The sequence below is a fragment of the Tarenaya hassleriana genome, unplaced genomic scaffold (assembly GCF_000463585.1).
Source record: "Tarenaya hassleriana unplaced genomic scaffold, ASM46358v1 Cleome4, whole genome shotgun sequence".
NCBI classification, from domain to species: domain Eukaryota; kingdom Viridiplantae; phylum Streptophyta; class Magnoliopsida; order Brassicales; family Cleomaceae; genus Tarenaya; species Tarenaya hassleriana.
In genome coordinates, this window is record NW_010966881.1 from 5,563,277 (window position 1) to 5,581,604 (window position 18,328).

At 40.0% G+C, this 18,328-nt stretch overlaps 4 protein-coding genes and 1 long non-coding RNA gene across 12 annotated transcripts in view; 3 read left to right on the forward strand and 2 right to left on the reverse strand.

Moving 5' to 3' along the window:
- LOC104824242 (protein TONNEAU 1a-like) overlaps nt 1-401 on the forward strand; it is a 3,165-nt gene extending 2,764 nt beyond the window's left edge. Inside the window, exon 8 of the mRNA XM_010556257.2 lies at nt 3-401. Coding sequence (XP_010554559.1) covers nt 3-45 — 43 coding nt within the window. The 3' untranslated portion in view covers nt 46-401. The remainder of the gene's footprint in view (nt 1-2) is intronic.
- Nucleotides 402-666: 265 nt separating this feature from the next.
- On the forward strand, nt 667-3,712 carry LOC104824241 (probable adenylate kinase 6, chloroplastic). The gene is made up of 4 exons (XM_010556256.2): nt 667-1,105; nt 2,157-2,297; nt 2,423-2,695; nt 3,326-3,712. The coding sequence occupies exons 1-4, from the start codon at nt 752-754 to the stop codon at nt 3,467-3,469; spliced, it is 912 nt and encodes a 303-aa protein (XP_010554558.1). The 5' UTR covers nt 667-751; the 3' UTR covers nt 3,470-3,712.
- A 714-nt stretch (nt 3,713-4,426) lies between these two features.
- Nucleotides 4,427-9,926, forward strand: LOC104824243 (two-component response regulator-like APRR3). Of its 3 annotated transcripts, none has more exons than XM_019203785.1 (9): nt 4,427-4,825; nt 5,380-5,866; nt 6,108-6,269; nt 6,370-6,503; nt 6,800-6,952; nt 7,686-7,869; nt 7,967-8,387; nt 8,471-9,218; nt 9,363-9,926. In XM_019203785.1, exons 2-9 carry the CDS (start codon nt 5,485-5,487, stop codon nt 9,468-9,470), a joined length of 2,292 nt encoding a protein of 763 aa, XP_019059330.1. In that variant the 5' UTR covers nt 4,427-4,825; nt 5,380-5,484; the 3' UTR covers nt 9,471-9,926. The 3 variants fall into 3 exon arrangements, with proteins under 3 accessions (XP_019059330.1, XP_010554561.1, XP_019059329.1); XM_010556259.2 differs by having other exon boundaries at nt 5,395-5,866; XM_019203784.1 differs by lacking the exon at nt 4,427-4,825 and having other exon boundaries at nt 5,126-5,866.
- LOC109117090 lies at nt 5,809-10,236 on the reverse strand. 5 transcript variants are annotated; one of them, XR_002024579.1, is made up of 4 exons: nt 10,140-10,236; nt 9,918-9,999; nt 6,002-7,045; nt 5,809-5,900 (listed from the first exon to the last, which is right to left on the reverse strand). It is a non-coding gene; the product is annotated as an uncharacterized LOC109117090 (long non-coding RNA). The 5 variants fall into 5 exon arrangements; XR_002024575.1 differs by having other exon boundaries at nt 9,918-10,007; XR_002024578.1 differs by having other exon boundaries at nt 9,918-10,023.
- Nucleotides 10,237-10,975: 739 nt separating this feature from the next.
- LOC104824244 (TBC1 domain family member 8B-like) lies at nt 10,976-17,233 on the reverse strand. 2 transcript variants are annotated; one of them, XM_010556260.2, is made up of 18 exons: nt 16,905-17,233; nt 16,242-16,311; nt 15,427-16,038; nt 15,133-15,312; nt 14,909-15,022; nt 14,707-14,765; nt 14,414-14,480; nt 14,196-14,247; nt 14,029-14,121; nt 13,752-13,835; nt 13,235-13,644; nt 12,957-13,018; nt 12,739-12,808; nt 12,411-12,491; nt 12,209-12,310; nt 11,809-11,933; nt 11,536-11,647; nt 10,976-11,347 (listed from the first exon to the last, which is right to left on the reverse strand). In XM_010556260.2, the coding sequence occupies exons 1-18, from the start codon at nt 16,976-16,978 to the stop codon at nt 11,231-11,233; spliced, it is 2,484 nt and encodes an 827-aa protein (XP_010554562.1). In that variant the 5' UTR covers nt 16,979-17,233; the 3' UTR covers nt 10,976-11,230. The 2 variants fall into 2 exon arrangements, with proteins under 2 accessions (XP_010554562.1, XP_010554563.1); XM_010556261.1 differs by lacking the exon at nt 16,905-17,233 and adding an exon at nt 16,733-16,898.
- Nucleotides 17,234-18,328: the final 1,095 nt, after the last annotated feature.

Sequence of the window (18,328 nt, forward strand, 5' to 3'; positions counted from 1 at the left end):
AGGAATGCTAGGGGTGAAACATGTGAAGAAGATGGAAGGATTTGATTAGGTTTTACCGAAACTCTCTCTTTCTTCTCATGTATTAATATTAATATTCGGAAGGGCCGGCTTGGCTCAGCGTTTGCCGTGGGATCTGAGATCGCGGGTTCGAATCAACCTTTCTGCATAAGGGGTAAGACTGCATAATATATTCTCTTTCCCAACACTCTGGAACTCGAACTGGGTTGGTCTTTTATTGATGTTAATATTCGGGGAGTCAATTGCGTATGCATTTGTGCTCCTCTTCTTGAATTCATGTATGGTTTCACTCTTACTTAACACGAGTGTAGTAGTGGGCTATGTTCAATGCTTGTAATGGAAGATGGATTTTAACACAGTTGGAATGTTTTGTTCTTTGGTCAGTTCCATGGTGTTGGATTCGTAGATTGAATCAATTATAAAAAATGAGATTTTTTTATTAATAATTATTGTGAAAGAGAATATTCGAAGAATCTTCATCGTAAAGGATTTCTGTAACTAAAGTATCTTCACGGGGTTAGAAAAGGGTCGTTGACCGTTTTTCTCCGGACGAGGGGAAACGAGAGAAGAAAAACAACACGTGGCTGAAAATTAGGACACCAAAACCCGACACGTTTTCTTCACGCGCCAAAGTTTTTCTTTTTTTCTTTTTTTCTTTTAGGTTTCTTCTTTTCCTTCTTTCAGCAATGGAAACCAAATCAAACGTAGAGAAATCAATAATTGGCTCCATTTGATGACCATGGCGGTCTTTCACCACCTTTTCAGACTCTCCTCGCCGGCGACGGCGAAGACGAAGACGGCGTTCTCTTTCTTCGTTAGGGCTCTGTCTTCGTCTTCTTGCTCGTCGACTTCTTCGTCCCTGAGTTCTGGAATCGATCTCGAGGCGGCGACCGCTCGGCTCGAGAAGTCGTCGCCTCCGGCGGCGTCGGCGAAGGGCAGAGATGTCCACTGGGTCTTCCTTGGTTGTCCCGGTGTCGGAAAGGGCACGTACTCTTCCCGCCTTTCGAGCCTCCTCGGTGTTCCCCACATTGCTACCGGCGATCTCGTCCGCGACGAGCTCTCTTCCTCTGGCCCTCTTTCTGCTCAGGTTTGGGTTTTCTTCCTTGACAATTTCCTGGATCATTGTCTCGGAATTCTTCAGTTTTGTGCTTAGTTTTACCTTAGCTAATAACTATTCCTGTGGGAATTTCGCAATTGAGAGTTAGGTTGCTTTCTGTTGGGTTGAATTCTGAGTTTCTTGAGGTTGTCTGGGAAATTTGCAGAAGCTTTTAGAGGGTTTTGCTACTCAATTGATCAATATGGAGTCTTGCTCTCAAAACCATAGATGACTGTTCATGTTATCCTTCACATGACTTTGTAAGTAGTTGTAATTCTTGCTTATGATAATGCCTGACCACGATTCATTAGAGTTGCTTAACCATCCCGAAGTTGTCGCCTCTCATAGAGACAGAGGGACCAGGACAAGCCACTATAGAATGTGAGAGTACATGTAGAATGGAGCGTAAAGCTTCTACTGGGTCATCGCATGTGATCCCTTTCCTCCATCCTTGAAGATGTGTAAGAAGGACCACTTCAGATAGGGAGATTAGTTATGAATACCAGTGGATAAACTATCTTGATCAAAGTTTCAAGGCATTAAAAGGACTTACAGGAATGTTTCGGTTTTACGTGTGTACACATGGAGCTAAGGCTGATGATGATGCATGGTTTTCCTTGATAAATTCAGAAAGTTTGAAAGTGAAGTGCCTCTTAACGCATATCCGTGTGGTAAAATCCTGTTTAGAGGGGATTAAGTTTTTTTTTTAATTTGATCTTGGTTTTTCTGAGTTACGAAACACGTTAGTAACATTCTCGAGTTCTAAAGGTATAATTGTTGATTTCTCCACTCCAGTGAGGCCACAATTGTTTCTATATGCGTGTAAAGTTCAGATGACCATGTAAAGTTCGGGGTAGCATGGTGAGATGGGTGGAAAGACGATCTGTCGGTAGCATTGATGACTGTTTCGGGACGGAGAGAGATTATCCTGCATATATATATATATGCTGAGCTTGTATATCACAATCATTTCTATCTTTGTTGTTTTTGCTTTCCAAGTTTTGTAGATTGTGTTTATAAGTTTTGTATTTCTGTTTTGCAGCTGAAGGAGCTTGTCAACCATGGAAAATTGGTTCCTGATGAAATCATTATAAATTTGTTATCCAACCGTCTTGAAGCTGGCAAAGAGAAGAGTGAATCTGGATTTATCCTTGATGGCTTCCCACGCACTGTGAGACAAGCGGTAATGAGCATTTCTTACGACCGATTTCCGAAATTTGCAAATGTAGATTCGGCCCCGTGCCTTTGTTAAGGTCCTTGAACATTTTTCTGTGACTGAAAACATTCATTTCTTGTCTCGTCTTCCAGGAGATTCTGGAGGGAGTGACCGATATCGATCTGGTAATCAACCTGAAGCTTCGAGAAGAGGCGTTACTCGCCAAATGTCTTGGAAGAAGGATTTGTAGCGAGTGTGGTGCAAACTACAATGTCGCATGCATCAATATCAAAGGTGAAGCTGACAGTCCAAGAATGTACATGCCACCCCTTCTTCCTCCCCCAAACTGTGAATCAAAGCTTATAACCCGAGCTGATGACACCGAAGATGTCGTCAAGGAAAGACTTCGGATATACAACGAAATGGTACGTTTTCTTGAACCTGTTGATTTCCGCATCGAAACCCATTTCTTGAATCTGTTCAAACTTTCATTATGTTTGCTCTCCAATGCTAAAAGAACTTGCCTTGAGTTAGAACATTCATTTGCAAGCATTAGGGGTGGACACGGGTTGGTGGACTAGGGTAGGGTATCTGAGATTTTTGGGTTATTCGAATTCGAACTGGCACTTCTCCGGTCTCATGAGATATTTCTGATTTCGGGTTCGTTTTGATCGGTACCTAAAAGTTGGGTATCCGAGATAATTTTTGGGTGCGGAATTTCGAAATTTTCAAATGAAATATGTTAAGAGTTGAGCTCGAAATATCGATTGGTTTGAACGTAATATATCTAAAATCTAGAGGAAAATCACTTCACTATTATGTGTTGATAATATCCGATCTCAGGTTTAATTACCCGATTTAGGGTTTTCTTTACGCTGTAACCCGATTTCATCTCATACAATACTCAGATATCCGAAATTCAGATTTTTTATCCAACATTAGCAAGCACGGGTTTTCCTTTTAAGCGAGACTAAAGATTCTCGGTGACCATTCTGTGTGCATCTAACGTCGACCAATGTATGCCTAACATGATTCGTTCTGTTCTGTCCTGTCAGACTCGACCGGTGGAAGAGTTCTACCGCACCCGCGGAAAATTGCTGGAGTTTGATCTTCCGGGCGGAATCCCGGAATCTTGGCCGCGCCTTCTTCGAGCCTTAAACCTCGAAGACCTCGACGATAAACAGTCTGCTGCAGCGTAGTCTTCTCATGTCCGTACGTTAAAATTGTGTGATGTATTTGCTAAAAGAACAATGGTCATTCTTTGTTGCTTGGTTATTAGGGAGAAGAGAATAAAGTGCTTAGATACATAGGAAATTTCGAATGCGGTGCATGAAAACAGAACAATGGAAGTAATGCCCCCTGTATTTTTGTTTTGCATAGTCCAAGTTTCAAAGTTGTACTTTTTTTTTTGGCTAGGGTGCGAATATGTGATTTTTGGAATATACGTTATTTCTCTAAATTTGAAATTCGAACTCGGGACGAGATAAATACTCTGTATTTCTGTTCCACATGTTGGGTTGAACTACCCAGCATGTAAACCAAAATATATCTTGTCTAAACAAGCTTCTTTTCCCTATACGACACATACACGTATGTATATATATTCGTATAGTATATGGTGCACCAAATATGTATGCATGGCGGATCCAGGTTAAAAATGAAGATGTAAATATGCACATCTATTAAATATCACCAAGATTAGTCTTAATTATTTAAATCAATACATATAGATCACTAAGATTAGTCTTAGTTATTTAAATCAATACATATAGATTTATAAAAATAATTATAATTTTATTTACTTTCCTCCGATTAAAATCATATTTAATGCTTTCTATTTTTTTTTTTTTTATCTTATTACTAATATATTTGATAATAAGTTTTCCTAGATGCCAAAAGTATGTACGACTAAAAAGAGGGTGACGTGAAGACAAATGCATGGAATATGCTGAAATGCATGAAATGAAACCATAGATTTGGAATGGGATACGAAACAGAGGTCCTCCCTTCACAGCCTCATTCATATATATATATATATATATACACCCTCATTTGGATCACAATTTTTACGAATTGTTATTAAACGAGTCCGTACAATATCAAACGCATGGGCCCCACCACTCGGTGATGATGCCACGTGTCCAATCCAACGGTCTAGAAAAAGTTTGGATCCCTCAGATAATATACCTTCAATCTTCGCTACTCCCGGCCCAGCAATAGATCCGATATCCACGTCAGCTTATTAAGCAAACATATTATCATACGTGGCACCACTTGGGGCCATATGTGAGTCCACGTCAGCCGATTTAGAGTATCTTTTCCGGCGAAATCCAGGAGTGTCTTCTCCGACCTAGCCCTTTTCTTTTGTCTGTCACGTGAAAACCCGAACAGGAACTCACATTGGTTCTCTCATTTCCCTCTCATCATCCTCGTCACCATCATCAACATCTTCTTCTTCGTTTTCTCGGTAAGAGAAAACCTAATCTCCCTTTTCCGGCGAGGATTTCACTGTATTGCGGTCGAAGAGTGGATCAAACGTTTCCAGTGTTCTCGAGGTTTGTTATCCAAAATTCATCTGAGTAACGAAAATCATTTAAGTGATTTCTGGGGTTTATAATGGATTCTTTTGTCTGATGCGTGATTGCGGAGTTGCGCTTCCCTAAAATTTCTGTTCTCTTGCCCTGTTTGGTTAGTGAGAAAATTTAAGATGCATAAATTACGATTACCCTTTACGCATTGTCCTCTTTTCTCTCCTTGCAGTGATCAAAAGTAGAAACCATACAATTTTGTTAAGGTTTTCTATCAATGGAACAGTTATTATGGCCAAATCCTCTTTGTTTTCCCCTTTTACATGCGGAATGAAATTCATAAAAGTGGATAAGAAGATTGAGGAAACGAGCTAAGTTGAGGAATGAAGAAAAAGACTTGAAGTCGAACTTCTGCAGAAACATGGATCATATCATTGTCCACAATATGTCTCCATTTCATGAACTTTCTTTGACACTAGTCAACAGACCCTGCATCTTACACCCATGACTCAATATGATGCATGGAAGGATAAAACCGTGGCACGACAAAATTCTTATCTAATGTCTAACTTCAACTCTAGCATCCCTTTCTGCAGGACTTTCTGAAACCTAACAAAAGTGATGGATGTTCTCCATGGAGTAGAGCGCTAACCGCAATCTATGACGTGCCTTTATGGATCTGGTTGATGCGGAGAGTCGAGATGAGTGATGAAGGTCATAAGACGAATGGCTCAGAAGAGGTGGACAATCCACGTCCAACGGGCGCTTGTGGGGCAGGGAAGGACGGGAAAGACGGAGGAGAGGGTCATGGTGTCTCTGAGGAAGAGGATTCAAGGGTCGGTGATGATACCAAGAAGATAAATTGCATCGGTAAGGAAGCGGATGGAATCTCAGACCAGAGGAGTGCTCATGCGGTCGAGAGGAGGCTAGCCAACCAGCTGCAGAAACCAAACCAACTTGCTTTGGAAAGTGTTTTTACTGTGAGGCCACTTAAGGTTCTGCTTGCGGAAAACGACGATTCAACTCGTCTTGTGGTCTTTGCTCTGCTTCAGAACTGTGGTTATGAAGGTGAGATGTTCCGAGCTGTTTGAGTGTTAGAAAGCTGCAATAAGCCCATAACCAGAAACCTGGATATATTTCTTAAGAGCCAAATACTTGAAAGAAATTAACGCTATAGTCATGAAAGCATGGTAAGGAATGTACCTATTTTTCTTGCTCAGAAACTGCTTTGTGATTCTGCGCCTTACATCGAGCTAAACCTTCTCCTTCAGTTGCATACGATCCTAAAATTTCTTCTTCATCTTTGCAGTTGTGCCTGTAGCAAATGGTCTACAAGCATGGAAAACCTTGGAGGATTTAGCCAATCACATCGACCTTGTTCTGACGGAAGTAGCCTTGCCGGGTTTATCAGGCATCGGCCTTCTAGCTAAGATCATGAGCCACAGAACTCGCAAAAGCATTCCAGTTATTAGTGAGTTAGAATTCTTGTGCTGTTCCTGAAAGATCAGAGTATTACAACCTTGTGCCTTTAGATGCTTTTAACTTCTCCGCCTCATGAGTTTTATGTGCAGTGATGTCATCCCACGATTCGATGAATATAGTGTTCAAATGCTTATCCAAGGGTGCGGTCGACTATCTAGTCAAGCCTATTCGAAAGAACGAGCTTCGAAATCTATGGCAGCATGCCTGGAGGAGATGCCAAAGCGTGAGTTGTGAAAGTTTACATGAGCGTTAATTCGATTAAGCATATGATATATCGACTAAATTCCATTTTAAATCACATATGTGTGTATCATTTTGTCCATGTCCTTGGATTAGAGATTCGTGACAGAACATAAGGTATTTGTTTTAGGTAAGTGAAAGTGAGCTTTGCTGTTTCGTCTCACACTTATACCCTGTTTCCTTAAACTGTGTTTTTAAACTTCTGCATAAATATGGAAAAGCAACAGAAAACCATTTACCTTCTACTGTTTCGGCATTCACCTTTCACACTTTCATCAGTCAAGCGGAAGCGAAAATAGTATACAGACCCCAAAATCCACAAAGCGGAGAAGCCTTGACCAGGTGGGAAATGACATCGGTAGCGAATATGAGGATGACATCGGGAGCACTGGTCTGAACCATGATGGAAGTGACAATGGCAGTGGCACTCAGGTACTCATACTTAATATCCCACTATACTCTCCATATGATTTTCTGCGTTTTCTTGCTCGATAGTTTATCATCCTTTGCTCCATTGCACAGTCTCTGTTTATATTCATCATATTCAAAAGGAGACAGAGTTCATGACTGAATTAATAACTTTTAAATTATATTCGGATCAGTTTAATCTGTGGATAAACTATAAAGGGTTTCTTCCCTCTATTTTTTTCTCAACAAAATGCATATAAAGTTATAACCATATGATCACCATAGAGTTCTTCATGTCTCCTGTAATTTCCCCCTCTCCCTATCAGACTTGTGAATAGATTGTGAACATGTTGCAAACAATGCACAACCTCTAACATGACTGTTAATATGAATGTAGAAACAAAACCTAGACCTTTTCCTAGTCTGAGTGATGATACCATGAAGTAGATAAAATATGTTGAACAAATATCTATGATTATGATTCTAAGTTAGGGATTTACTGACTTAACACACAAACAGAGAGACTAATATCCCTGAGATTATCTTCATTTTATTGTACCAACCCAATGTGCCATCTTGCAGAATATTTGGAGATAGCTCACCTTATGGCCTCTCCTTATGTGTGATTCTTTGCCTGGTAGAATGAATGATGATTATTTAATCATAACTAGGTGCTTGTAAAGGAATGACCAAGGATCAAGCATCCATGATAACTTTGCAACTTTAAGATGTGTAACCTTAAACTCTTCTTTTGCAGAGCTCATGGACAAAGAGGGCTACAGAAGTGGGTAGCCCGCAACCAATGTCTCCGTTGAACCAGCCAGCTCATCAAACTGATGGCACTGGCACGCAGGTTAGTCAATCAAGGCCAGAAATGCTAGGCAGTAACTGGGCGCCTCTTGCTCCAGGGGACGAGTTTGAAGGATGGAACAGCATACATGGTAAGCATGTAATGAGGATTCCCTTGTGGATTCAATCTCATGCTTCTCACTTTTGTTGGTTAGAACTTAGAACATGCTGACTGGTTTTTTTTTTCAGTTAATGCACCTGTGGAGAAATGCTCTGACAATAATGTAGCCAAACCTCTATATTTGCAATGTGAAGAACCTGAGGGTAGATGTGAAGCCCGTAAATCAGTTGGTTACATCGATAAATCATCTGGTGAGAGTTGCACTAAAGATTGGAGGAACAAGGAGAAATGTCTGGATTCAAGCACTGAGAAACCCCGTGATGATTCCGTATGCTCGCTTCCATTCATCAGCATCGCTACTGATCCCAACAAGAAGGGTAAAACCACTAGCATGCCAAGTGACAACGTGAAAAGTGCCGCCATGACTGAAGCCATGGGCATGCCTTCTATTAAGCATACTCTTAGAGGGCACCAAGATGTGAAAGATGCCGGTACCAGTTCCAGTGACCAGCAAATTTTTCGGCATTCTGACCTCTCAGCCTTCTCCAAGTATGACAAAATCTTAATCCCCTAGTAACTAAAGGTCTTATTGTAAATGTTTTGTGCTTTCTGTAATGCTGTTGTATCTCCAGGTACAACTCTGACTCAACTGCTAACCAGAGACCAACAGGAAATGTAGGTAGTTGTTCTCCAGGAGACAACAGCTCGGATGCCGCAAAGACAAAATCAATGCAAAACCATCAATCTGTATCCAACAATGGAAGTAGTAACAACAATGACATGGGTTCCACCACTAATGTCAGACCTAAAAACCCTGCAGCATTCACTGATAAGGGAAAATCTGTAATGAAATCACCCCAACCGTCTTCCGGTGTGCAGCTTGAACAAAACAACAACTGCCTCTCACTCTCGGTGCCTGTGCAACGCAAGACTGACACCTTCCCCGCAGCTGAGCAATTCCTGGATCAACCAATGGGCATTGATCAACAGAACAACGAGTTTCACCACTATCAATTTTATGCCCCTTATGGTTTTGCCTATAGTATGCCCCAGATAAAACAGCCAGTTAACCACGATAATGCCTCTCTGCTGTGTGGATCCTCTAATGTTCCAGGTGGCGTATGGGTTGAAGGTATCACAGGTAATCACAGTGTAAATGGAAGTGGGTCGGGAAGCCATCACGGGAGTAATGGGCAAAAAGGGTGTAGCATTGGACTAAATCCGAAGGGAAGGAACATGGAAACTGACAATACCATAGATGAAAGAAGCAGAGGAAATCACGAGATTGGTGATGGACAGAGACAGAACCGTGTTTCACACAGAGAAGCTGCGTTGAACAAGTTCCGACAGAAGAGAAAAGAGCGATGCTTCGAGAAGAAAGTAAGTCATTTTAAGAATTCCTAGAAACAAAACGAGAATCACCATTCTTCCTTTCAGTTTCTTCCATTGACAGATTGATCTATATCTTCTCTACTATCCGAGGCAATATCTGACACACTACATTTCTGATCCTTTTCCTTGCAGATAAGATATCAGGGAAGAAAGGAAATAGCCAAGCAAAGACCGCGCGTCCGAGGCCAATTCGTGCAGAAAGGTGGCGAAGAAAGCAACGAAAAGGACGAGAAAAGCTAATGGACCAACATAGTTTTTTTTTTTTTTGTTAACCAGGAGGTTCACCTGCGCCTTCGGCCCAACCTATATCCCCTAGGCCCGAGAGCAGCCTTTAGAGGCCCGGCGACAGGGTCCAGAGAGCAACACCTTCCCAACCGAGAAATACCCCCTCCCTCCCCATCAGCTGGTTTCGAACTGGCGACCGGGGCTAGAGAGCAACACCCTTTCGCCACTCTACCACCCACCACTGATGGGTTGACCAACATAGTTAGGATCTGCACAGAAGAAAAAAACACCACCTTGCTACTCTTATACTTCGAGTGATCATTCTCTGTTGATTCACAAAAACTCTTGTCAGGACAGGTAGTGATGTAAAAGCCTACCGCCTCCCAATAAGAAGTCTCTCTGAGAAACCATTCGGCTTTACAGTGTAATTGTCGGAACCATTTGTCATCTAAATCTATGTACCTTTCTCTATTGCTTATTGATCCTTGTTGTTAGATCCCCAAAATCTGAAAGCTTGCGACACACACAAACTCGAAACACCGATCTGAATCCCTAGATTGGTCGCGAACTGATCTCATCAGACATCGGGAAATCACAGTGAACATATCGAAACGAGAACAAGGCACAGAAATCAAAAACGAAAAGCTGTTGCAGAGAGAGAGAGAGAGAGAGAGAGAGACGTACCTGATTGAACCCAAGTCGTCGAAGCATTTGCGGAGTTTCACCGGTTATGGATGTGGCTTCAGAGAGATTTGAAATCCGTGTTATTAGTCTCACATGATTGTTGCCAAAGAGTGAGTGAGAGGGGAGGGGAGAGGAGAGCTGATGATATAGTCAAGAAAGGATGACGTGGCAGGAGAGTGCATACGTGGCGAGAGATGAGTGGTGGCAGGGAACCCACATGTATCTCAACAAACTTGCAACACGTGAATGATTCAGGTTAAAGAAAAACTCCACGTGCTTTTTTTATCTCTTTATTTCGTCAAACGTGCTGTTACTATTGTTACGGTTTTAGCTTCGCGCGTTATCATGGATTTCGGCCGATGATCGAAGATGAAAAATATCTATTGGAATGTTGACATTAGTATTTTATAGTCCATTTTGAACAATTAAATTGGAATTACATTTTTAAAATATTTCAGACAATTACAATATAATTAATTCGTTGTAAATTTATTCTAGTCAACCATAAATTAATGACATCCTTTTTTGTTGTCCTACAGGCGAGAAGGAGACGACGGTTATATCGGAGAACCGTTGCAATTTACAGATAAACTCACCCGATTATCTTTCTTTAATCAAATGAAAAAAAAATCAAGGAATGCAAATCCGTAGATTTTGCAAAACAATGGAATCAAATTGGGAAAAAAAAAATCCAAAATTGACGAGATCCACAGAATAAATTTCTATTTTGACATCATTTTAAAATCTAGAGAGAATTTAGCAAATGATCGTTGAAAATTTTCTGCTTTGTATCAAAAAAATGAATTGCAAAATACAAATACTTATACAATATAGTGTGAGTTTAACGGAACCAATCCGGAACGTGTTCGATTCTTTGAGACAAATCAACTTCAAAAGAAAAAAAAAAGAAATTACAATAGGAAAACAAAATCATACATTATCACAGAGGCTATATATACCATTCCCACAGGATTCATTATTTTGTTCATCAACAACCCAACAACAGAAACAATATATCTATATATATATATATCTGAACACTTATGATAATGTTCAAATGTCAAAAAGGGTAATAACAGAACGTGGCGGAGTTATACCTGAGGAGTGTCTTGGGGTTCCTTATCTTTCGGTCTGGTTTCTGGGTTTTGTTCCTCGGTCGAAGGCTTAGGCTTCTCCTCGTTCAGCTTCTCGGGTGTTGAATTCTGCGACTATACATACGACAATGGCATTGAAAAGTGCATACGCGATTGATCTACCAGCGACTGTATCCCCGTATTGAAGAAAACGAAAAAGAACCCCCCCACCATGTGAAAGAAAACGGGACCCACACCCGAACAAAATGTATGATGTATGGCAAATGTTTCAAAATGGTGTTTTCTGCATAAGGAAGACCAACCTTGTTCTTGTCACGCCATCCCAGTCCGAATGTAAGCAAGCTCATCTTCCTTTGAGGAGGTTCGGGTGACTGATCATGGTTGTTCCTGGCAGGTGAATCCAGATTCATCGCCCTAGAAAGTTTAAGCCCATTTCTGAAATATTAGGCATCGTAAGGAATAGAAGGATGGAAAAATGCGTAACACTCTCTTTAAACACGAGGGTGTGCTTGAAGAGTCTGGTGAAATGTTGGCGAAGGTTAGGGTTGTGCTTTGAGTTGAAACAGAGAACAAACCGAGGGGAAGGTTGTGCTTTGAGTTGACCAGATTGATACTGCAAAGTCGCCTCCAACATGGACTCTGCCATCACGGCTCTCTTCTCCATTTCCGCGAGAGTAGCAACAGCCTCCTCGTATTTTTCCTACAACAACATCATGTTCATATCCAAGAAGTTCAGATGGTAACTGAGGAGTGACCATGCACGAGTCTGTCTTACAAACAACTGAACAAGAAACAGGAACAGGGTAATTTTTTATGCAGGTAAACATGTCACATTTTCTTGGAAAAGGCGAGATTGGCGGAACTATTTCTAGGAGGAAAACGCCTTTATTTCGGAGGCAAGGAGTAAAAACCATGGGCAGTAATCGATAAAACCAGATTCTGCAGGTGTGGTGAATCGATTATTTTTTTTTAAACCTGAAGCACTTGAGCAGCATATCTCTGAGCAGCCGCATCTTGCTCAGCAAATCTACGAGCATCTTCTGTAACCTTCTGTTCTTGCTCCACCCGCATCAACACCTTGAGAAGTACCAAGTGAACTCAGGATTACCATGCCAGAGCCCGCAAGATGAGAAAACATAGTTAATTCTTGATAAGTAAACAATGTGCAAAAGTAAACCTGAAGCATAGCACTTTCTTGCTCCTGTTTATCAGAAAGGAGTCTCCGGAGTTCAGTCACTTCTTGCTCCAGCTGCTCAACCTGTTGAAAATATTCATTACAAGTAACAAGTGACAAGTTTAGACAGTTTCAGACTTAACACAGGTGTCATGGCATGGCACTAGATCAACACTACAATAAGATTTAAGACATGAACACCGATGAAAGTAAAAGCCAAATCGGCATCCATATTCACGAGATCGATCATAAACGAGTTATATAATTGGCACCCTAAATTTTGTTAGGAATGAAATATGAATTATATGATATGACAAGCTTCATAGTGAACCTTTGCACTCAATTGCCGCCGATTGTCTTGTTTGACCATCTCCATGAGAGCAATCTCCAACTCTTCAGCTCTAAAATAACAAGGAAAATCAGGTGATGGGAAATAAATGGGAGAAGTTAGAAGAGATAACGAAACATAAAAAAAAAAAAAGGAAAGAAAAGAAGAAGTTATTCTGTGATCTTATTGTCAAAAGTAGCAGATCAGGCCATAATATTAACCTCAGGATAGCTGATCGTCTCTCTTCGAGTAACTTGCAGAGTTCAGCCTTCAACCAGAGAACCTGAACAAGATGTTGATAAGCTTTAAAAGAATGCCGCTAATATCGATACTTTAAATAGCCACAATGTTAAGTGTATAAAAGGCCTAAAGTGCATTCGTTTAGTTGTGGGCATTCCCATAAAGTGGTTGTGTACCTTGACACAAAAGATAATCACTTAACATTCCAGTATCCTAGGGCCAGGATCTCCAGCCAATGAAAACAAAGAGGACAAATCACCTGCGCTTGAAGATCTTGAACTGAGTCTACCTCCCCGTCCCCAGTCAGGTTGACTAAGACTTCATCTGCATTACTAGATTCAGACTCTGAACGAGACAAATTCCCATTTGTCAGTGACACTTTGCTCGAATCCACCGAAACAGACTTTGGATCTTGCTTAAAACCGTATAGTTTGGAAGCAAGACCCTTAGAATCCCTCCAAGCTTGAAGCCCCTTCGATCTTTCCTCAAGTGTAGCTATCACAGCTGGCCTGTGCTTGCCCCTCATTTCCAGCAGCCTACTTTCCTGTACACTTTGGTAACCCATGGAAGCAGTCAAAACGAGTTGGCTGCTATCAAATGTTGAACCAGCCAGGGACTGTAGCAAAGTGACAGCATCTCCAGCATCCTTTGTTGTAACTAAAGCAGGACCTGAAATGGATTAAAGGACTAGAAATTCAGACCAGTCTCAGAGATGATAGATACTATTGTGTCCTAAAAATATCAGTTAGAGCGATATGCCACTAGTTTCAACCAACCATATAGTTCCATCAATGCGAGTGCTGTTCTGAAAAGCATAACACGATTTCCTTCAAAGAGAAGCACGTCCCAGACTCTAAGAACTGTCATTACAATGGACATTTTTTAGATAGAAATTTGGATGAATCAGGAAAGACAACGTCATTGTTTTCATTTCGATGAGACAAAGGAAAAAGGAAGCATATTTGAACAGATATAGTCACAGAAAGAGTTTCAGGTGGTCATTCTGCAATATCAAATAAAGGAAAGTTTCAATTCAATGTAAAAAAACCTGACCACTTTCCCATGGAAGCATGTTCATGAAGATGGAAAGAAACCATGGCCCTGTAACCCACGCCACTTGCACTCCCAGATAATCAAGATGATGAACTGCAGAAGTACTAATGTCAGGAAGAGCAGTAGATTTGGCAGCAATGGAGAAAACAAAGAGGGAAAAGACTAACCCAGTTTAGGAAATCTTTCTCGAACCAACTCCTCCAAAACTAGTTGGTCAACCTGAGGCAAGAATACAAAAGCAAGAATACAAATTTCAATGACAAAATTGACAGACATTTTCATGTATAGAGAAGTAAGTACAATTTCTCACATGAATATGACCTATCTACCCCGAAAGAGAAGAAACATTTGTGGAAAAATATAAACAAACAACGGATCTTCTTACCTGAGACTCAATCATTTCTTCTGAATAATAACCATCGAAGTAGTCATCCATGATTCCTATCAGCGTCCTAAAAGTCAAAAAAAAATTACCAGTTAAGATACAGATTGGTTAAAAAGAAGATGTAAGGAATACACATGCGACATTCAACTGGATAACCAAAAAGAAACAAATACACAAACTAAACATAGAAAGTGATCCTAAAACATTTGGTTCCAGAAAAGAGGAATCGGAAATAAATTAGCAAATAATGAAAGAAGCTGAAGAAATTAGCCTCATCAAGCTTCTGAACATACCAAAATGCATTCTCTTCAGGCATCAGAAGCAATAAAAGTGCAGCAAAGAAATTCATGGCCTGCAGATTGTTTATTCACACAAAAAGTATTAACTAGAAAAGAGAAACTAATTCATAACTGCAAAAAAGCAGATGTTAATCTTTTATTAAGCATAATACAGTAGGAAAGAACAGAATCAAAATGTTATTTCAGGATCAAATACCTGACAATATCCAACAGAGGGATTATGTCGCGCATAAGCAGTAAGCAATCGCCGCAAAGCATTTCTGCCATCATCATCTAGGGCAGGGTGACCTGGAAATGTCCGAGGCAAATCCTGTATGTGAGATATGTAACGCCTTCAGAATTCTGACCAACATCAATGCGAGTCTAGCACCGCACAACAAATTATAGATGCTCCATGCCGAAAAAATGCAATCACTAAACCTTTTCTATTTGTCCTTTCCATTTTTCCACAGCAGCAATGGAGTCCAGACTTGAACCTTTATCATCGGCAAGCTGCACAAACTCCTGCTCTCCATTGCTTACTGGACTATCTGAAGCAAGCAGATTCTGGTAATAATTCTCCATCCGCCTTTTCCTCACACCCACAAATGCTTGCCAAAGCTGAAATACAAGTTAATAAACCTCTATATTAATATTATTTTAAGAGTTAGAATGGAAACCAGATGCACATGTCAGAAGAGAAGGCAGTGACATATACATGGCAGGATTCATTACCTCACCCCTAAGCGCCATTGGAACACCTCCACGAACAAGTACTTCGAGTTCTTCTTTCCAGGGACATGCTGCTATCGTGGAAGTTGCCTCGGCAACAGAAGACATGCCGGAGACACTTGTACCATCTGAAGAAGAACTATCTTGAACTGGATCTGATCTCTCCACATCATAAAACTCATCTTCAGAATCATTTTCAGATGCTCCCTTGGAAAATTTTGCATCATCCAATGAAGGTGAAGATTTTGTCTTTTGAGCATCTTGCTCTTCATTTAATGCATCCTTCTTCGTTTTTACACGTACACTCATCAAGTCCTCAATTGCTCGGAGAGATGGTCTGATTTCAGTCCATAATTGGACCCTGTGAACTTTCTTCTCTGCATTGGGGCGTCCATCTTCCTCTCTACCATTTCCAGGAGTTCCATCAGAATCCGATTTATCAGTATGTAAACCTTCTCCTTCAGCGTCTTTATTTAATTCATCCTCTCTTTTCTTCTCATTTTCATCAGGCAGTCTGCAGCTATTTCCAGGTGATCCATCTGCAGAAGACTCGACCGATTCCACATGATGTTCCAAGAAATTATTCCACCTTTCTGACCTTTCTTCTTCTTCCTCCTGCACTTATTCGCAAGGAATTCCATTAAAAGTTGGGAGTTTTATGGGGGAACCGTTTCCAACTGAAACTGAAAGTGCCAATTTCAGGGTTATAAATCAATAATACCAAAATTAGACTTAGAGACAACCCAAGCTTTTCTTGTCACGGCCAAAGTGCAAAAATAATCAAGTTGATGAATATCTGAGAAGAAAAGAAAGAGAACCTTGTAGATATTAGCATACTCCCGGTATCTCTGCACATGCTGAGGTCTCACAGCAAATCCATATGCATCCCTGTTGATGTAAATGGCCATATTAACTGCCAAAAAGCTTGTAATGAAAGATTTGTCACACTAACTAGTCAAATGAGTTCTCCATCAATCTTCTACACTGACTCAAAACAATATTGCATCCTTCATAAGTAGCCAGATCGTGGAACATAATACATTACAAATCATTTTCACTTGAAATCTCTCTATCTCTCCCTCACACAGATCACTCGAACCCACTTACTATAGAAACCCCTTTTGCTAATCATTTATACAAAAAATAAGGGCAATAATCTCCTAGTTAACTAACAAATCCTGTCCAGATCGTGTTCAAACCAGGATCAATAATCATCCGATACTATCAATTTTTCCCACCAGACAGCAACCAAACCACGACCTAAAGAAACATCGTAACGAATCATAAACCATTCCGTAGATAATTATACCCCAAAAAAAACCATTCCGTAGATAACTCCAACGGAAAATCGAAAACCAGCATTTGGCTTAGCAAGTCCAACGCGGTAGTAGAGACAACAAGTGCATGAACCTCTGCAACATCAATCCGCAACTGAAGAGCGAGGAGAAGTGGAGAGGAACCAGCACGAAGGCAAAACAAACCTCTTGTGCTCGAAAACGGAGAGAGGGTAAACAGGCTTGGAAGCGGCGGCGGCAGTGGCGGCGGCGGTCCTCATTCCTAGCACAAACGATGAGATCTCTGCCGGGGAGAGTTGGAATCTCGGCGACGGCGGCTAAAGGAGGAAGTAAATCCGACGGAGAAGGCGTTACTTCGTCTTCATTCTGCAACCGCAACTTCTTCAAGGAGGAAGCAGAGAGAGAGAGAGAGAGAGAGAGAGAGAGAGAGAGAGAGGCAAAATCACATGGAAAGGGCGAGATTGTCGACGAGGCTATTTACATGTGAGATTTCTCCGCTGCGTTTGGTTCCTTGGCACGGAGTCCAAAAGGTCGATCTAATTTTCTCAAAAGCGCAAAGGTTTAGTAAAAAAAAAACCGTCAACAAAAGAATACGATAAAATCCGAGGTGCATTAAAACCAAAATTAAATAATATCCGTGGCATAAAAAAATGCTAAAAATGACATCTAAATTGGTAAATGTTACTATAATTATTTGATATAGAAGTTTCGATAAGCACTAATTTTGTAAGTTACACAATTTTATAGTCTTATTTGGTATGTTTAAAGAATTGATCGCATTGGGTATTTTTGTTTTATTTGGCATGTATTTTATTGTATTGTACTTATATTGGAAATCATTTATAATATTCAAATCCAAATTCTAATGCAATATTTGTGAATCTTGATTCAAAATTAAAATTGTTTTTTTTTAATGGAGTGGGAAAATGATGTAAAATTGATGGGATTGGCAACATGCATATGTAACGTTGTGTCGGCAATAAAGTGCCGTAACTTTAGTAATGGGTAAAGGACCCATCATCGAGAATTAAATATAAAGCTAATATATGTCAAATCATCATTATACATTTAAGACACATCCACATATATGAAAATATATATGCATGTCATGTGAGAAAAGTTTATTATAAATAAGCATATATATAATTTTGATTCAGGTTTTGATTACTAAGTTCCGAATTTTAAAAAGGATTTATTCAGTTTTTATATCAATTTTTATTTGGTTTTTATCAAATAATAATTTAAATTTTAAACCAAATTAAATAACTTATATTTTAATATTTAACGGTTCATCAGCCGCATCAAATATTTTGAAGTTTATATTATCTTTGAAAAAAAGTTGTGAGTTGTTATTTATACGTGGTTATGGTTCAAAATTGAATGATAGTATGCAATTATATTTTTTGTAAAATCGATAAAGTAGAATTTAAATCAAATTTAATATAATATAGTTCTATTTAAAAAACCGAAATAATTAAATATTATATAACCAAACTCAACCAAATGCCACCCAACCCAATGTTTACATGTTTTTTAGACAAATATCCATGGACTCGTCTCCGCTGCCAAAAGACAAAAAAGAAAAAAAGAAAAAGAAAGAACCCGTAGCC